Below are 16,237 nucleotides of genomic sequence, written 5' to 3' on the forward strand. Positions count from 1 at the left end.
AGCATTTTTTCATGTTGGCCATCTGGATATCTTCTTTGGAAGTGCCCATTCATGTCTTTTGCCCATGTCTTCACTGGATTATTTGTTTCTTGGGTGTTGAGTTTGATAAGTTCTTTATAGATTTTGGATACTAACAATTTATCTGCATTGTCGTTTGCAAATATCTTCTCCCATTCCATAGGTTGCCTTTTTGTTTTGTTGATTGTTTCCTTCACTGTGCAGAATTTTTTTTTATGAGGTCCCAATAGCTCAGTGTTGCTTTTGTTTTCCTTGCCTCCAGAGATGTGTTGAGTAAGAATGCTGGGCCGAGGTCAAAGAGGTTTTTGCCTGCTTTCTCTTCTAGGATTTTGATGGCTTCCTGTCTTACATTTAGGTCTTTCATCCATTTTTTAGTTTATTTTTGTTTATTGTATAAGAAAATGGTCTAGGTTCATTTTTCTGCATGTTGCTGTTCAGTTCTCCCAGCACCATTTGCTGAAGAGACTGTCTTTATTCAATTAGATATTCTTTCCTGATTTGTCAAAGATTAGTTGGCCATACATTTGTGGGTACATTTCTGCGCTCTCTATTCTGTTCCACGGATCTGAGTGTCTGTTTTTGTGCCTCTACCATATTTTTTTCATGATTACAGCTTTGTAATATATCTTGAATGGATGTACAAATATATTTTTTTAAGTTCATACTACCCAAAGCAATCTACACATTTAATGCAATCCCTACAAAATACCAATAGCATTTTTCACAGAGCTAGGACAGACCTATGGTACCACAAAAGACCCTGAATAGTCAAAACAAACTTGAAAAAGAAAAGCAAAGATGGAGGCATCAAGATTCTGGACTTCAGGCTGTATATACACACAGATATATAATATATATACATACACGTACAAATAGGAATATTACTCAGCCATTAGGAAGAATGAAACCTTGCCATTTGCAATGAATGACTTGTATGGTGCTAGACTTATTATGCTAAGAAAAATAAGTCAGTCAGAGAAAGACAAATACTATATGATTTCAATTATATGTGGAATTTAAGAAACAAAACAGATGAATATGGCAGAAAGAAGAAAAAGGAGAGAGCAAGATAAATCATAAAAAAGACTTTTAACTATAAAGAACAAACCGAGGGTTGCTGGAGGACAAGCAGATGGGAGATGAGCTAAATGTGTGATGGTCACTAAAGAGGGCACTTGTTGTGATGACCACTGGGTGTTATATGTAAATGATGAATCACTTAATTCTACTCCTGAAACCAAAAACAACAACAGCAACAACAAAAACAATAAAACAATATTCACCACGCTGTTCATTAGATCCTCAGAACTTAATTATCTAATAACTAAAAGTTTGTACCCTTTGAGTAGTATCTCCCCATTTTTCCCACTCCCTAGCCCTTAACAACCTTCATTTTATTATCTGCTTCTATGAGTTTGAATTCCTTCCTTCCTTCTTTTACCTCTCATTTTCTTTCTTTTTCTTTCTTTCTTTCTTTCTTTCTTTTTCTTTTTCTTTCTTTCTTTCTTTCTTTCTTTCTTTCTTTCTTTCCTCTTCCCTTTTTCATTTCCACATGTAGATGACATTATACAGTATTTTTTCTCTCTGTATGACTTATTTCACTTAGCATAACACCCTCCGGTTTCACCAATGTTGTTTCAAATGGCAGGATTTCACTTTTATGGCTGAATAATATTCCATTATATATTTGTATATCCATATATTCTTTATCTATTCACCCTCCAATAGACACAGGTTATTTCCATATTTTGGCTACTGTGAATAAGGTTACAATGAACATGGAAAACCAGGTACATAAAAAGGGGGCTTAACACCACTCGTCATTAGGAATTGCAAATAAAAACCATAATAAGATAGCACTTCACACCTGCTGGAATCTTTATTTTCAAAAAGATAAGAGATAACAAAAATAAGTGAGAATGTGGAAAAAAGGAACTTGTGTGCATTGTTAATAGGACTCTAAATTGATACAGATACTGTGGAAAACAGTATGGATGTTCCTCAGCATCCACAGTTTAAATCTCAATTAATTCCATAGATCATGATCAGTTAAGCAAAGAAACAGTAAAAAAAAATAATAATAACCAAGTCAAATAGCATCCTGCTTTTGTTTTTCCAAAACCAGCAAGCTGCTCTAATGTATCTGTGGTATTAGAAAAATTTCTTTTCTATTTCTGTAAGTAGACTGAATGATACTCAGATGCTAACCTGTGTTTCAGCAAAGATGGTGGACAATAATAGGATGTGTATTTGTGGGTGTATGTGTATGTGAATGTGTGCAGCCATGCACACAGGTATCATGAGTCTTTGCCTAAGTAAAATTTGTCTTCTCAAATTGTCTGGGAGGGATGTAAGAACTCACATGCTAGCCTGAGAGGTGTCCTTTGTGACATTGTTTCTGTATTGCTTGCTTAAATGAGAGTTTTAGAATTTGTCAGAGCTAACTAACATGAGGGTATAAGCTTTCAGCTATAGGATTCATAAGTTCTGGTGGTGTAATATACAACACAGTGATTGTAGCTAAAAATCCTGTTATATACTTGAAATGTGCTAAAATGGGCACCTGGGTAGCTCAGTAAGTTGAGCATCTGACTCTTGATTTCAGCTCAGGTCATGATCTCATAGTTATGAGAACAAGCCCCATGTTGGGCACTGTCCTGAGTGTGGAACCTGCTTAATATTCTCTCTCTCTTCCTCTGTTCCTCTCTCCCACTCCCACTCTCACTCTCTCTTTCTTTCTGGAAAAGAAAAAAAAAGGAATGTGCTAAAAGAATAAGTCTATGTTCTCACCACACACAGGGGCCAAAAAGGCAAAAATGTGTGGTGATGGATAGGTTAATTATCTTAATTAAGGGGATCATTTTGCAATGCATACATATGTAAAAATATTGCTATGCACACCTTAAATATATATATTTGTCAATCATGTCTCAATAAAACAGAAAAAAAATTGAACTTTTTCCTCTTAAGGCATTGACCATTGTTCTGAACTTTTAGAATTGAAAAACCACAGTGCTACAGACTGAATTATGTCCTCCCCCCAATTCATATTTTGAAGGCTTGATTCCAGTACCTTAGAATGCATATTTGAATATAGAATCCTTAAAGCAGTAATTAACTTGAAATAAGGCCAATAGGGTGGGTAGTAATCCAAAATGACTGGTGTTATAAAAAGAGATTTGGACACCCAGACACCAGAAATGCACACATAGAGGGGGAAAAAAAGCATGTCAAGACACAAAAAGGTGTTACCATCTACAAGCCAAGGAGAGATGTCTCAGGAGAAACCAACCCTGATGGAACCTTGATCTTTATAGAACCGTATCCTCCAGAACAGTGAGAAATAAATTCCTGTTGCTTTAGATACTCATTTTTTTCATATTTTGTTCTATCAACATTAGCAAACTAATGCATATGTTCCCATCACAGTTTGCCACACACATATTAACTCACTAACACAAACACAAGGAAAGAAAAATTAAAAGTACATTTCTTTCACTGTAGATGGGAGTTACACTGGAGATTGGGGGCGGGGGGACACAATTCAGTCCATACCACCACCCAAACAAAGATTCAGTAAAGGCAGTTAGCTACATAAATCTGAAGTTTGGCTTAGAGGTGCTGGTCACAGATATAATTTGGAAAGTCTTCAGGATTTAGTATTTGAAGGGATTACACTAGGTCACTAAGGAAGTGCATGAAATATAAAAGAAACATCACTTAGAAGTGCAAGCTTATGTGCAGTCCTTGCTCTACCCTTTAATAGCCATTTGACCTTTAGCAAGCCCATTCAAAGCCCCGGGGGCCCCATTTCTAAGATGGCATTCATAATAGCCCTTTACAGAGTTAAATTAGGAGTAATCTGGATAATTCAGGGATAATTCAAAAATCAGATAAAATTATTTTGGATGTAAAATGACTCATATTGGAGTAAATCATGTCAATTGCATATTCCAATGACTATATTCCTGTGTTATATCAAAAGCATTATACACTCCTAAACAGAATAGACCCAGAATCATTCATTCATTGATTAATAATAATAATAATAATAATGTATATGTATTGGATGCTGTCATATCAAGGCATATATTAGGATAAGGCACAATGTAATAGTAACTAGAGTAAATATAGCCCTTATCTTCACAGAATTTAAAAATTTAGAATTATATTCTGCAAATATTTTAATGTACATATCAAAAAATGGAAGGCAAGTAATTTAAGAGGCTAGACTAATAGCCAGAACTAGTTAGTTGAAGTGCAATGTGCAAATCCAGTCTTGACAAATTTCAAAAGCCAAATTCTTAGTAATTATGCTTACCCAAATGTTTACACAAACTGAAGAGTAAATTAATCATGGTTCAGTTGGGGACCAGTGCTAGAGAAATAAGAAATACTATCCAGTGAAATTATTCCATAATATATGTAAAAGTGTATTGCTGTCAGATAAAGACATTGAAGACAGGAGAATTGCAGAACAATGTACTTTATGAATATAGATACAAAAATCTTCAAAGAAAATAGCAAATTAAATCTTTCAGAGCATACTGAAAACATTATATGCCAAGTCAGATTTATTACAGGAATGCAAAGATGATTCAACATACAAAAATCAATTCATGTAATTTAAGAAGGAAACTGCTTCAACATAATAACGTAATATGTTTTTAAAAACTCACAGCTATGGGACCCCTGGGTGGCTTAGTTGGTTGAGCATAGAACATCAGCTCAGGTCATGATCTCACAGTTCATGAGTTCAAGCCCCACATCAGGCTTGCTACTGTCAGCACAGGGCCTGCTTCAGATCCTCTGTCCCCCCCATCTGCCCCTCTCCTGCTCACCCTCTCTCTCTCTCAAAAATAAATAAATATTTAAATAAAGTAAAGTAAAGTAAAAATAAAAACCCACAGCTAACATCATACTCAATTGTGAAAACCCAAGATTACTCCTAAATTCAGGAACAAGTCAATGGTGTCCACTTTATCATCTCTATTCAACATTGTGTTGAAGTTCTAGCCTCAGTATTTAGGCAAACAAGAGAGATAAAAGACTTCCAAAATGAAAATTGAGCAGTAAAATGATCTCTACTCACAAATGGCATGATTTTCAATGTGTACAATGCTGAAGAATCCACAAAATTATTAAAGTTAATAAAGGAATTCATTAAAGTTGCAAGATATTTGATCAAACACAAAATGCAGTTGTATTTTTGTACACTATCAATAAACAATTCCAAAAGGAAGTTAACAGAATAATTCTATCACAACATCATAGGAGAAAAAAGATACTTAGGAATAAATTTAAGGATATTTAAGACTGAAAACAACAAACTATTAATGAAAAGAATTGAAGACCTAAACAAATAGAAAGGCATCCATGTCTATGAATGGAAAGACCTAATATCACTAAGATGGCAATATCCCCCAAAGTGATCTATGGGTTTAATGCAATGCCTATCAAAATACCAATGTTTTCTCTTGTCATTGCTGCAAAAATACAAAAGCCAATTATCATATTCATATTGAATTACAAAGGACCCAGAATAGCCAAAACAACATTGGAAAAAAAATAACAAATTTGGAGACCTCACATTTTCCAATTTCAAAACTCACTACAGAGCTATAGTAATCAAAAGTGTGGTATTTACATAACTATGTACATGTAGACCAGTGGTACAGAAATAAACTCATAGATCTATGGCAACTGATTTTAGATAAGGGTGCCAAGACCACTCAATGGGAAAAGAACGGTTCCTTCAACAAATAGTTCTGGAACAACTGGATAAATATCTGTTTAAATAATGAAGTTGAATCCCTATCTTATGCCATATTTAAACATGAATAATAAATAAGTAAGTAAGTAAATAAGGATAAATGACCTAATTATAAGCGCTAAAATTATAAAACTCTTGGAAGAAAATACAGAAGAACCACTTCATGACTTGATTTGGCAATGGTTTCCTAAATATGACACCCTAAACATAAGAAGCAAAAGAAAAAATAGACAATTGGACTTCATAAGGAAAAAAGATTATCAAAACACACTACAAAAAAGAGTGGGGAAAAAAGCGGAAACACAGAAGAAAATATTTGTATATGATGTATCTGATATAAGCAGAATATATAAATAACTCTTAACAACAAAAAGACACAAGTAATGCAGTTAAAAGTGGACAAAGGATCTGAATAAAACTGTTCTAAAAAAGATAAATTCACCAAAAGTACATAAATAGATGCACAATATCATCAGTCTTTAGGGTATGGAAATAAAAAACACAATGGAATCTGATTTCACACCCACAGGATTATTACAAAAAAAATGTTTAAGTGGCAAATAAAAAGTATTTGCAAAAATGTGGAGAAATTGGAACATACAGTGCAGTACTTGTAGGAATGTAAATGGTGCAGTCACTGTAAAAAGTTTGGCAGTTCTCCAATAAGTTAAACACAGAATTATCATATGACCCAGGGGTTCCACTCCTAGCTGCACACCTGAAATAACTGAAAAAAGACATTCAAACAAAACTTGTAGAGAAAGGTTCACAGAAGCTCTATTCACAATAGCCAAAAGTAGAAACAGCCAAAATATCCATCAACAAATATATCCAATGTTCATCAGCAGATGAATAGGTAAATATAATATGGTGAAGTCACACAATGGAATATTCATTCAGCTATCAGAACAAATGAAATACTGATATATGCTACAATGTGGATAAACCTTGAAAACTTATGCTAAGTGAAAGAATCCAAACACAAAAAGCCATAAAATATCTGATTTCATTTATGTGGAATATTCAAAATAGGCAGATTCTTAAAGACAGAAAGCAGTTTAGTGGTTGCCAGAGCCTGGAGAGAGAAAGCAAATGAACAGTAACATCTGGGGTGACAAAAAAGTTCTGGAACTAGATGTTGGTGATAGTTGCACTATTTTGTGAATGCACATCATTCACTGATTTGTATACTTCAAAAATTGTTAGGACAGTAAATTTATATGTTGTATGCATTTTAATACAATAAAAAATAATCTCATTTTTAAAGAAAAGATGTTAGCTCATTGCTGTGGTATACACAAATGATTATACAATTAAATTTTTAAAAAATCTATAGCAGCATGTACTAAAATTACTGTAATAAGAAAATATTCAGACTCTCCTCCACTGCATGATAAATCTTTGTGTAAAGAGACTTCATTCTTATGTTCTTATAAACAATGTTTGGCAGTATAAAAACAAAATAATGTTTTATTCATAAAAGTAATCAATTATTTTGATTACAATGAAATTATAATTATTCAGTAGGGAAAAAAATCCCAAAAGTTTCTTTCCTTCCAGTTTCACTCCCCTGACATATACATCACCCTCTGTCTCCCTCCTCAATGCTCCAGAGGATAAAATGAATGTCTCATGATTATACAGGTTTTATGACATACTTGGTCCTTTGAGGGTTGGCATGTATATCCCATTCTGGAAACACTGTGAGCCATCCTCATTCCTTTTGCTAACAGTTTTCATAGGGGAAAAAAAGTGTTTCTAATTTCAACCTATTCTGATTTTAAAACTCAAGAATGTGTTTTTAGACATGCATTTAAATAGGATCTAACATGTCTTCCATCAGTGAGTTGGAGATTTACAATATTTTAGGGCTTCTCAAATCCCATGGCTATTTTCCTACTTTTTAATGCCACATCCACTGAATTTATGGACTTTATCCATCTTTGAAGTAAAATACTCCCCATTATATTTCATTATATAACATTTCCAATCTCCATACAGGGAGATGCTGCTGTTAGATCACCATCAGTAAGTGACATTCTTGGCTTTGTTTATTTGTTTGTTTGTTTGTTTGTTTATTTGTTTGTTTATGGTATTTAAGGTGAACCGGTGTCACAGAGTTTCTGTCAATTCCAGTTAAGATTGATGAACACTGATCTATTTCAATAATCTGACTTGCTCTTCTTGAGGTCTTTGGTATTTTAGCAGGTTATCTACATCCAGAAGTAGAGTTTGTGACTGCATAACTGACTCAAAACTTGAACTCAAAACATTTTCATAACTGTCTCTATGCTACCTTTCTTTGTCATCATGTCAAAGACTTTGGACAGGGATCACATTTTCAAGAATTATTATTTATTGTGACAGTTTTGGTGAATCTCTGTGAATGAACAAACCTTCTCCTCTACTTGGAATGCTATTTTTGTACTAAGAATCTGAAAGTCTCTGGTGTAGCTGCAGTACTAGCACTGAGCAGCTATGGAACTTTGGGTAAATCACTGAAAAGTTCTAGAAATAGATCAGGTCACCATAAAGGTCTCTACTTCCTCAAAAATTCTATTGAACTGTTATGTCGTGACTGACCTTATGGCCACCATCTCTGGTGATGTTCATACATTTTCTTCATATGTGAGTCCATGTGCTTTCCCCATCCCCACAGAGGGTAAGCTAATATCTACAGGCAACAATATAGTTTTCTGTTTTGCCCTTTACTTTTGCATGTCCCCATGCTCACCCAAGATGACTTCTGTAAGGGATAATCACTCTATTGTATCATGGTTCAGTTGCACACATCTGTCCTCATTCACTTCTCTTTCATATCCATATTATGAAGCCATCTATGTTCTCACAACTCTCAATGTTTCCCCAGTTTGAAGGGGGTCCAAATCCATCTTCCAGATGCTTTTACAGAGCATCAGTTCTATACTGATCTACTATATAACAATCAGATAATTGTCTCCTAATGTTGGCTGAGTGTCCTCCACATTGGTACAGCTTCTGCTCATACATTTTTGCAAATGGCTGAAGCTCTCTGAGCCCCATTTTTATATATTCATGATGGAAACTGTGTATGTATTTTTAAATATGTGAATGAACACATGTGTTTAAGTTTATTTTCCTTGGTTAACCTCCAGTTTTAGAGATGAGTTTAGAGTTTTAAAACCGCTTGGGATTTTAAAAGAGATGACAATTGAGTTTATAGCTGTTCTGTTCTTCACACCTGGATGGATTGTAGTTATAATGAATTTATTCTTCCTTGTAAAAGACAAGGAAGAAAAATATTAATGCTTTTTTTTAAAGAAGGACCTCAGAACTTTTCATGCACATCTGAAGCAGACTGGAATTGTCCATTTTTCTCTATGTGGATTTCTGGCTTCCCACATTCTCCCTGCTAAGTCATGGTTTATTCTCTTCTACCTGTGTAAGAAGAGGGACTAATCTGGGTCAATAGTTCTTTCCTGAAAACACTGCTGTGAGATTACACTGAAGATTCCTTAATTATGCCTTTATATCATTCTGGTACTTCCTCCATCATGACCATAAACATATTCTAATGACCTGTTTCACAATTTTTCATTCAATTACTATTGATTAAGGGATCTTCATAAGCCACACTGAGCTAGGCACTGGGGACCCAGAAGCAAAATAAACAGAGTCATGAGTCCATGGAATTTATACTCTAGCTGAGTTAGACAGGTACAAACATAATAAATTAGAATAGCATATTTGTTCTATGGTGATAAGTAATACAAATAAAAATAAAGCAATAAAGGAAGAGAAGGGAGCTGGGAGGTTTTCATTATTAAATTACACCTTTGCTTCAGTGTATGGAAGGGCTGAATCACTATCTTGTACACTTGAAACTAATATTACACTATAGGTTAACTGATTGGAATTTAAATAAAAACAAAAAATATAACACATTTACCTCAATGGAAGATGACTTTTGAAAAACAACCTGAAGAGGGTGAGAAAGCAAGTCTGTGGATGGATGTCTTGGGAGAAAGACACTGCAAGCCTTACTCAAAGAAAATGAGGGTGTTAAGCAGTGGAGACATATGATCACATTGTATCTTAACATAATCTTCTGGCCTCTGTGTTCAGAATGCCCTGAAGGGAACTAATGAGAAAAGCAGGGAGGCAAGTTTAGATACTAGATCAATAATTCAGGTGATAAATGATGACAGCATAGTCCAGGGGTGTAGCAGTAAGGCTACAAGAAATGATGAGAACCTGAATTTTATGATAAAGCAAAAATTTGTTAATTGTGGGATTTAGGAAAAAGAGAAATGTCACGATGGATTTTATTTGGCCATTAACTGAGAGAGGGAATGACAAGGGAACAATTTTAATGCCTCTGCAGTGTTTCATCACATGAAATACCATCTGGTACTCAAGAAAAACCTGATCACTAAACACAGGTTGACTCCAGATGTTGCTACTGTAAGCAATATTTCAATAAAATAATCAGGGTACAGATTTTTGTATCAATGTCCATTTTCCCCTAGGTTATGCATATTTTCATGTCTTTCCAAACTAGCCTTCAGGAAGATGATGTAACATCATCCACAGAGCAGTTGAGTAGATGGTTTCAAGAACAATGGATATAAAATTATGCCTAAAGTTTGCTAGCTGACAGAATCATTTTATACCTCATATCCTGTGCCCCCCACTCACTGCAGGTGGTCTTTTAGTCTTACTTCTGGCTGCATGTGATGATGGGAATAGCCAATGCAAGTTCTTCAGAAGTCTTTGTACTCCTGGGCTTCTCTGCACGACCCTCACTGGAACCTATCCTCTTCATCATTGCCTTAGGGTTTTATGTGGTGTCTATCTTGGACAATGGCATCATCATTCTGGTTTCCTGCATGGATGTGCACCTCCACACTCCTATGTATTTCTTCCTTGCCAATCTCTCCTTCCTGGACATTAGCTTTACCACAAGCATTGTCCCACAACTCCTGGTCAACCTCTGGGGACCACAGAAAACCATAAGCTCTGTAGGGTGTATGGTCCAGTTCTACATCTCTCACTGGCTGGGGGCCACCGAATGTGTCCTCCTGGCAGTCATGTCCTATGATCGCTATGCCGCCATTTGTAGGCCATTACATTATACTGTCATCATGCATCCACAGCTTTGTCTCAGCTTGGCCTTTGCTTCCTGGCTTGGGGGTCTGACTACAAGCATAGTGGGCTCCACACTCACTATGCTTCTGCCACTGTGTGGAAACAATCGCATTGACCACTTCTTCTGTGAGATGCCCCTCATTATGCAACTGGCTTGTGTGGATACCAGCCTCAATGAGGTGGAGATGTATGTGGCCAGCTTTATCTTTGTTGTCTTGCCTCTGGGTCTCATCCTGGTTTCATATGGCCACATTGCCTGGGCTGTAATGAAGATCAGGTCAGCAGAAGGACGGAGAAAGGCCTTCAACACCTGCTCTTCCCATGTGGCAGTTGTGACTCTATTTTATGGGAGCATCATCTTTATGTATCTCCAGCCAGCCAAGAGTAACTCTCATGAACAGGGTAAGTTTGTAGCCCTCTTCTATACTGTTGTCACCCCGATGCTGAACCCCCTGATTTACACACTCAGGAACAAAGATGTGAAGAAGGCTCTCAGGCACATTGCATCAGAGAATTGCTGTGGCTTTGCAGGATCATTGGGGCATATTAGAGATGTGAGTAACTTGTGAGAAGTAAGAAAAAAATTAAAGATAACAAAATTGATTGGGGAGACAGGATATTTGGGATGTAGCTTCTATTCCAATATTTCTTGAGTTCAAGGTAGGTGACAATCTGATATGAATGTGCTCATACATCATTTTCAGGCTAAGAGAAAGTATTTTCTGTTTTAATTTTTTGTTAATAATCCTATTGTTTTGTTAGTTGTTTATGTTGTTCTATATATGTAATATATATGCTAATTGTCATATTGTTAATTGCTTGTATAGTTATATATATTCATTGTTATTTTTTTAATTGCTTTTAGTAATTGCCTTTGGAGATGACTAATCTGTGTGAAGTGTTTTACATTTTTTCCTAATATTTGTAACAAATCCACAAGTTAAATGTTATGAATTTCATAAAGGTTAGGCAATTACAACACTACTAAGATTTTATGCTGAGATTTAACTCTAGATCTATCTATCCATAGACATGCTTACCATTTTGTCTATAACCCCTAACCATACAATAAGAAATATATAGGAATTTGGTCTTTGTGCCTGGTGGCACAAAGCTTCTAGGACCATTGGAATTTCTTGAGTGATTTGGATGAGAGGTACGTCTTTTGTTATTCATAATGAGTCCATTTCACACATTTTCTCTATCCATTTAGTCGAACTATCTTTAGTCTGACCATTGGGAAAACTTCCTTTTACTATCATATTTTAGGACATTCATAGGGACTGTCCTACAATCTTGTTCTTTTCACTCTGCTGCTGGTATAAGATGTTGTTACAGCTGTAAAAATGGTACATGCTTTTTCTTTCTTTGTTAATGGATAAATATTGTACAACTTTTATGGGCTTTTAGGTAGGAGAAGAGAAGCAAGAAAGGGCAGAGACACATGATAATGTTAGTCCATGAGTCGTGAAGGGAGCAATGGAGTGCATTAACATTTTTAAATTTTATTTAGTACCAAAAAATGAAAAAGAAAAAATGAAGGAAAATAATTTTTAAAGTATTATATAAAAATTTTCAATATCTGAAGAAAAAAACTTTAATCTGAATATTAACTTTCCCTGACTACTCGGAAAGATGAATGAAAATCCTCCAAAGTTTAAAGGCAGTTATTTTCCTTTGCCTGCTTGTGGTTGTGATCAAGCTCAGTAGATAACGTTTTACAGATTCATAATATAGCAGCAAGGAAGGGGCAGGAGGACTCTCTGGTCTCCCCATTTCCCCAAACATGCAGTATCTTCCTGACCTCAAGTCTAGGTCTAACTTAGGACAGCAGTGCAGATTCTCATCAATTTATTCAGAGAAAGCCGAGCACAGAGGTCGTCCCAAAACCATGAAGCACAGCACCGGGCTCTGTTCTGCTCTTCTCTCAAGCCCTGTCTTGTACAGAGGATAATAATAAACATTACTCATATTTTTCTCTACTTTCCTTAAGTGCCTGGGCTGATGGGTCATTTACTATCCCAAATGTTACCTAAATGCTTAACATGAAATTAAGACATCTTGTCTGGAATTCAAGAAGATATACTCAAAGTGTGATTGTGCCTCAGATTGATGTCCAAAATAACTGAAATTAGCACCAAGTATTTCACACACTTTCTGGCCCCATGTCTGTAGAACTTGGGGAAGCCTCCAACAGAGCTATTCTGAGTCAGTGCAGCCTGCCTGAGGAGAAGTGAGGAAAGGTCTCCCTATTTAGGAAGAGTGAATGCCTATCCTATTTGAGTATATGTTCTATAGTCACAGTAACAGCAGAAAAGATGTTTACATGCTATATTGGAAAGCCAGCCACCTACTTTGTGTATTGAACCCCTTTTCTGCCCAATACATCAGACCTTCTAGATTCCATCGTAACTCTTGTCGCTCCTGCCCCTCTTGCTGCAACCATTTGCACAATCTTTGATAGCTTCTCAAAGAAGCCAAGAGGTCCAGGATCACCCCACTTCCTGTCTGGGTCTCCTTGCATACTGTTTGCTGTGAAGATCATGCTGAAGTTAAGCTTGCACAGCCTTGAAATGAAGACACACTGACCACAAGAACAAGAGGTGATTGAGATGTGATTCCCCTTCATCCCTCAGGGAATTGATCAATGTATTTTGTGTGGGTGTTTTTCTCACACCAGCCAATTCTCTGACACCAGCTGGGTGTTACAATTTAATTCAATTTGTATAATATCTACCTAGAGATAGCATCAGGCCCCCAGGTTAAGGACTCAGTCCCACAAGCCTACCCTCACTTTAGAGGCCAAATGCAAATTCAATTGGTCACCTGTGCTTCTGAGCAACCAGCTATAAATCAGAGGCTCCCACATCTCCCTTCTAAGGTTTGATTACTTTACTTGAGTGGCTGAGAGAACTCAGAACAGTTTCTTAATAGATTACTGATATATTTCAAAGGATATTAAGGGATACAAATAAAGAGCCAGATTAAGTGATACATGGGGGGAGGTCTGGAAGGGTCCCAAGCACAGTTTTTGTACACATGGAAGTTGGAGTGCATCACCCTAACAGCACACGGATGGTTCTTGTTCACCAACCCAAAAGCTCCCCAAGCCCCTTACTTTTGAGTTCTTATGGAGTCTTCTTTGCCTAGGCTTTATTGATGAAACTATTGGTCATTAGTGATTGATTCAACTTCTAGCCACTCTCTCCACCCCAGATGTTGGGGAAGTTGTGGGGGCTGAAAGCTTCAATTTTCTAATCACATGAGCGAGTCCCCTGGAAACAACCCAGATCTGGTGTTTATCAAGAGATTTTCCAAAAGTCACTTCATTATCATGAGCTCAAGTGTGGTTGAAAGGATTTTTTTAAATAAATAACAAATGACAGCCATTTAACCTTTATTGCTGTAAAACTACTTCAGGAATCGAGGGGGAAAAACAATATTATAATGAAAGATTATTGCTCTAATCATTGAGGAAATTACAGGGGTTTGGGGAATTACATGCCAGTAAACGTGGACCATAGACCAAGACTAATGTATATATTTCAACATCACAATACCACAATTTCATACAACTCTCTGGACCCCACAGGACTGAACACCAGTCACGCTTGGTCATGGCCAAATCCATCTTTGCCCTTGCCCTGCATCTCTGTTCTTAGAGATCATAGCCCAATTGCATTGGGCATGGCCTCTGCCTTGGGGGCATCCAGACTAGGGCTATTTCCTCAATTTCAGTACACACCAATTTTTCTTCCAGCTTGGGACAGAGCAATGGATGAAGTGTCAGAAGCCATATGGTATCAAAAATTCGAAGGTTAAAAACTATGAGAACACTCAATATGGCAAGCTCCTCGTTCCAAGAGAAGAAACAAAAGTTGAGAAACCTAACCAGAGAAGAGCAGGCTCAAGGCTTCCTGGCAATTTTGGTCACTGACAATATCACAGATATATTTTCATATCAATATATGTTGTGCATGTGCATACTGAAAACATCATTACCAAGGGCATTTTCCTATCTCCACATTACAAATGAAACTACATTCAATCCATATGTATCAAAATCCCAGAAAATTTGACTACTAGTTCTCGATGATGAATCTTAGAATACTGAAGCAAATGATGTTCATATGTTTATATTTTATGGACATCTTTAAATTATCCTTCAGAAATGATAAATTTATACTTTTACCAATTTAAGAAAGGCATGTAATCTCACAATTTTACTAACACTGGATTCTGTAGACCATTTCAGTCTTTGCTTGTCAGTCTTACTATTATCATTTGATAAAGAGTGAGGTTTTTAATGTCTATTTATTTTTGATAGAGAGGAAGAGAGACAAGGTGGGGGGATAGGTAGAGAGAGACAGAAAGAGAGACAGAAAATCGGAAGCAGACTCTGCACTACCACCACAGAACCCAATGCAGGGCTCAAACCCACAAACCATGAAATCATGACCTGAGCTGGTTGGACGCCTATGCGGCTGAGCCACCCAGGCACCCTAATCAAGAGTGAGTCTTAACACCTTCTAAAATGTTTTAGGACTATTTGTATTTCTTCATTAACTTCTTTTCTCTTCTTTCTTTCTTTCTTTCTTTCTTTCTTCTTTTTCCTTTTCTTTCTTTCTTCTTCTTCTTCTTCTTCTTCTTCTTCTTCTTCTTCTTTTTACTTTTGTTGTATGAATTTATTCCCGTATGTCACCACATAAGCAGTGAATATTTTTTCCCAGTGAAGTATTTATCCTTTTGCTATTTTTGTTTTGTTTTGTAGTACAAAACTTTTAATTTTTATGTATTAAACTCTGTCAATTATGCGTGGGTGCCATCTTGTGTTCATTAATTCATTAAATTAAATGAATTATTATTATTTGAACATATGTTATGTATGTGGCCTGTCTGGAGCTGCAAGACCAAAGAAATGATGTCACTGCTTATAAGAGATCTACACAGTCACCAAATAAGAAAGCCAATAGCAAATGTAGGTGAAGAAAAGGACCAATGATCCAGTGGGATGAACTCAGAGGAGGTAACAGGAGATCTAGGAGCTGCCATATGAGCTCTCCCTGATGAAATAAGGGAGTGAGACACACAACATGGGTGTAGAATAAATCACAAGAGGAAGGAGAGCAAAGGGTTTAGCAGAGGAAGCGCTTTATGTGGAAAGGTCTGGTGTGGAAAGAGTGGTGGGAAGGTATTTCTGACACATCCTAGATTTCCAGGTAACTAAGCGTCCTAGGGACTCAAGATGAATGTCGTCTTGTGTTTTCAGACTCTGGGAAAGGACATGATTTTATAGCTTGGTTCTTGAAATTATACTTA

At 36.3% G+C, this 16,237-nt stretch overlaps 1 protein-coding gene across 1 annotated transcript; it reads left to right on the plus strand.

Annotated features, from left to right (window-relative positions):
- Nucleotides 1-10,506: 10,506 nt before the first annotated feature.
- LOC125164018 (olfactory receptor 2C3) lies at nt 10,507-11,487 on the plus strand. Its single transcript, XM_047856427.1, has one exon. It carries the CDS (start codon nt 10,507-10,509, stop codon nt 11,485-11,487), a length of 981 nt encoding a protein of 326 aa, XP_047712383.1.
- Nucleotides 11,488-16,237: the final 4,750 nt, after the last annotated feature.

The sequence above is a fragment of the Prionailurus viverrinus genome, chromosome A1 (assembly GCF_022837055.1).
Source record: "Prionailurus viverrinus isolate Anna chromosome A1, UM_Priviv_1.0, whole genome shotgun sequence".
NCBI lineage: Eukaryota > Metazoa > Chordata > Mammalia > Carnivora > Felidae > Prionailurus > Prionailurus viverrinus.